The sequence below is a fragment of the Bombina bombina genome, chromosome 2 (genome assembly GCF_027579735.1).
Source record: "Bombina bombina isolate aBomBom1 chromosome 2, aBomBom1.pri, whole genome shotgun sequence".
Classification (NCBI taxonomy): Eukaryota; Metazoa; Chordata; class Amphibia; order Anura; family Bombinatoridae; genus Bombina; species Bombina bombina.
This window is the reverse complement of record NC_069500.1, coordinates 1,231,768,154-1,231,770,996: the sequence shown is the minus strand read 5'-3', so window position 1 is coordinate 1,231,770,996 and position 2,843 is coordinate 1,231,768,154. Positions and strand designations below refer to the sequence as shown.

The 2,843-nt window shown below is 35.9% G+C and overlaps 1 protein-coding gene across 1 annotated transcript; it reads left to right on the top strand.

Moving 5' to 3' along the window:
• The first annotated feature begins 409 nt into the window (after nucleotides 1–409).
• LOC128647481 (uncharacterized protein F54H12.2-like) lies at nucleotides 410–1,717 on the top strand. Its single transcript, XM_053700266.1, has one exon. The coding sequence runs from the start codon at nucleotides 410–412 to the stop codon at nucleotides 1,715–1,717; it is 1,308 nt and encodes a 435-aa protein (XP_053556241.1).
• Nucleotides 1,718–2,843: the final 1,126 nt, after the last annotated feature.

The window sequence follows — 2,843 nt, the reverse complement described above, 5'->3', positions numbered from 1 at the left end:
TATAGGACACAAGCTGGTAATGGTCTACCAGGTTTTCACGGTAGTTCGTATATGTACGGCCGTGGATTAGGCGGTATATTTCGTAATCTTTTTAGGATGGCTGTCCCACTTTTTCGACGTGGACTAGATATAGTAAAACCGCATATGAAAACAGCGGCACAAGGTATAGCAAAGGATGTTGTGGGGCGTGTTTCAACTGCTGTTATGAATAAAATGAATAGCGGGCCACAAGAGGGATCTGGTGTTGTTTATAGCAGTAACAAGAGAAAACCAAAAAGGAAGCGTCGAGCTACGTTTCCACCAATTTCATCACAATTCATAAGCAAAAAGGTGATACACAGGCCCAAAAAGAAACAGAAAACATCAAGACGCTCAGTGGATGACATCTTTTAGAAATACTGATCAAAATATGGCTTTCATACACAACGGATCATTAGAATGTACCAAATCAGAACTCAACATATTTCAAATACAGCCGACACAAACGGGTATAGAAAAATCACTGTATGTCGAAATACAGCCACTCACAGCTATAACTGAAAATGCACCCCTGGAATTTTATATAGCAGGAAGCGGCGATCATTATTTTGACCTGAACAACACTTTGATGTATATAACCTGTAAAATAGTCAAACAAGACAATACAGCTCCGCCTGCTGGAGCACGCGTTAGCCTCATCAACTATCCACTAGCCACGCTGTTTAACCAAGTCGATGTTACATTAGGAGACAGACTCATCTCACAATCAAATAACCTATACGCATACCGGTCGTACATTGAAACAATTCTCAACTACAGCACAGATGCTTTATCCACGCAATTTACAGCAGGATTGTTTTATAAAGATGCAGCAGGGTTACACGATAATTGTGAGTTAGATGGTGATAATAGTGGTTTTGTAAAGAGAGGACGTATGTTAGAGCGTGGTAAAACTATTGAATTGCTAGGTCATCTACATAGTGATCTGTTTTTCCAAGAAAAATTGTTATTGAATGGACTCGATCTGAAAATAAAACTTATAAGGAATAAAGATGCTTTTTCTATTATGAGCGCTGAAGCAGAACAGTATAAAGTTCAAATCTTAAACGCCTCTCTTTTTGTCAAAAGAGTACAGATATCCCCGGCTGTACGCATAGGACATGCGCAAGGACTCCTAACAGGAAATGCAAAATACGCTCTGGACAGAGTCGGTTTAAAGGTCTATTCCGTGGCCGCCGGCTCGCGTGTCTGCAATCAGGAAAATTTATTTCTTGGACAACTACCAAAAACCGTCGTTATTGGATTTGTTGATAACGACGCTTTCTCTGGCGCTTATGACAAGAACCCCTTATGTTTCAAACATAACTATGTGAATTGTGCAGCCTTGTATCTGGATGGTGAACAAATACCAACAAAACCTTTTCAACCAGACTTTGAAAATGGAAATGCTATACGTGAATACATATCATTAGTCAACATCGCTGGTAAACAAAATTCTGATGCTGGAATACTCATTAATAGAGAAGAGTATGTACGTGGTTACACACTTTTTGCCTTTGATTTGTCACCGGACCAAGAGTGTGGTTCACACTACTCTCTTATACGCAGTGGTAATCTCAGAGCTGAAATCCGATTTTCAAGACCACTTGAAAGAACAATTAATATGATTATTTATAGTGTATTTGATAATATTATTGAAATTAATCAAAGAAGAGAAGTCTTGTACGACTATCTATAAACAAAGATGAACACTTTGGAAATAACAAGAATCCTAACCAGAGATCCTTATACACGTTCAGTCTTTGACGGTGTATACCCGTGTGATTTATTACCAAAACAAAGACTAAGAAATAGACCTATAGGTTTTATTATTAACACCGACCCTTCCACACGTGCTGGTGAACATTGGGTAGCAATTTATTTTGATCAAAGGGGTGTTGGGTATTTTTTTGATTCGTATGGAATCTCACCGTACAACAACGTATTTCCTAAATCATTTTTAAATTTTTTAAAAAGGAATACAACTCGAATAGTATTTCAGACTAAACAGATACAAGATACATTCTCTGTGGTGTGTGGTCAATATTGTATTTTTTTATGCATTGTATGTCTAAGGGTATGAGTTTTGATAAAGTACTCAATTTCTTTTCATCAGACTTAAAAAAGAATGATAAAATAGTCTCGCAATATGTACGACGTTGTAAATTAAATTTGAGAATTAATCCTTTTTGCAATGAATATGTACAAACTTGTAGGAGTTGTTATAACAAAACATGTACGGGCTTGTAAATTTTGCTATAACAAATTATTATTGCAACTCTTGTAATGAATGTTATAATCCAAGTATGTATTTAATGTGTATTCATTTTTAAATAAACACAGACACTTTTTTCACAAACAAAATACTTTAAGCTTTATTAACAATTAAGATAAAAAAATCCATAATGAATATTACATCACAATGTATAAAATCATGTATTTTCCATGTATTAATAAATTTTCATTATTTTACATATTTGTTATGGTGTCATTTTTTTTTTTATATAAACATGGATACATTTTAAGCTTTACAAACTCAACCATGTTGAAGGATTAAAAAGCGATTTAGGTCTTTTCTTCTGCATCAGGTAACCCTGAGGTGTAAATAGCCCCCTGGTGGGTGTTGTAGGTAATGGTAAAATATCATGTTGCGGTAGTGTCTCTGGTAAATGGGTAACATCCCTAATCTCCATTTTTAGATGATCAAAGGTATCCCGGTTTCTAACATTACCAACAACAGACGTTGGAATATTCAGTTCAGCCATAGCTTTCATAAAAGTCTCCCAACCTTGCGGTGTTTTGCGCATGGTCACGTTGTGACTTTG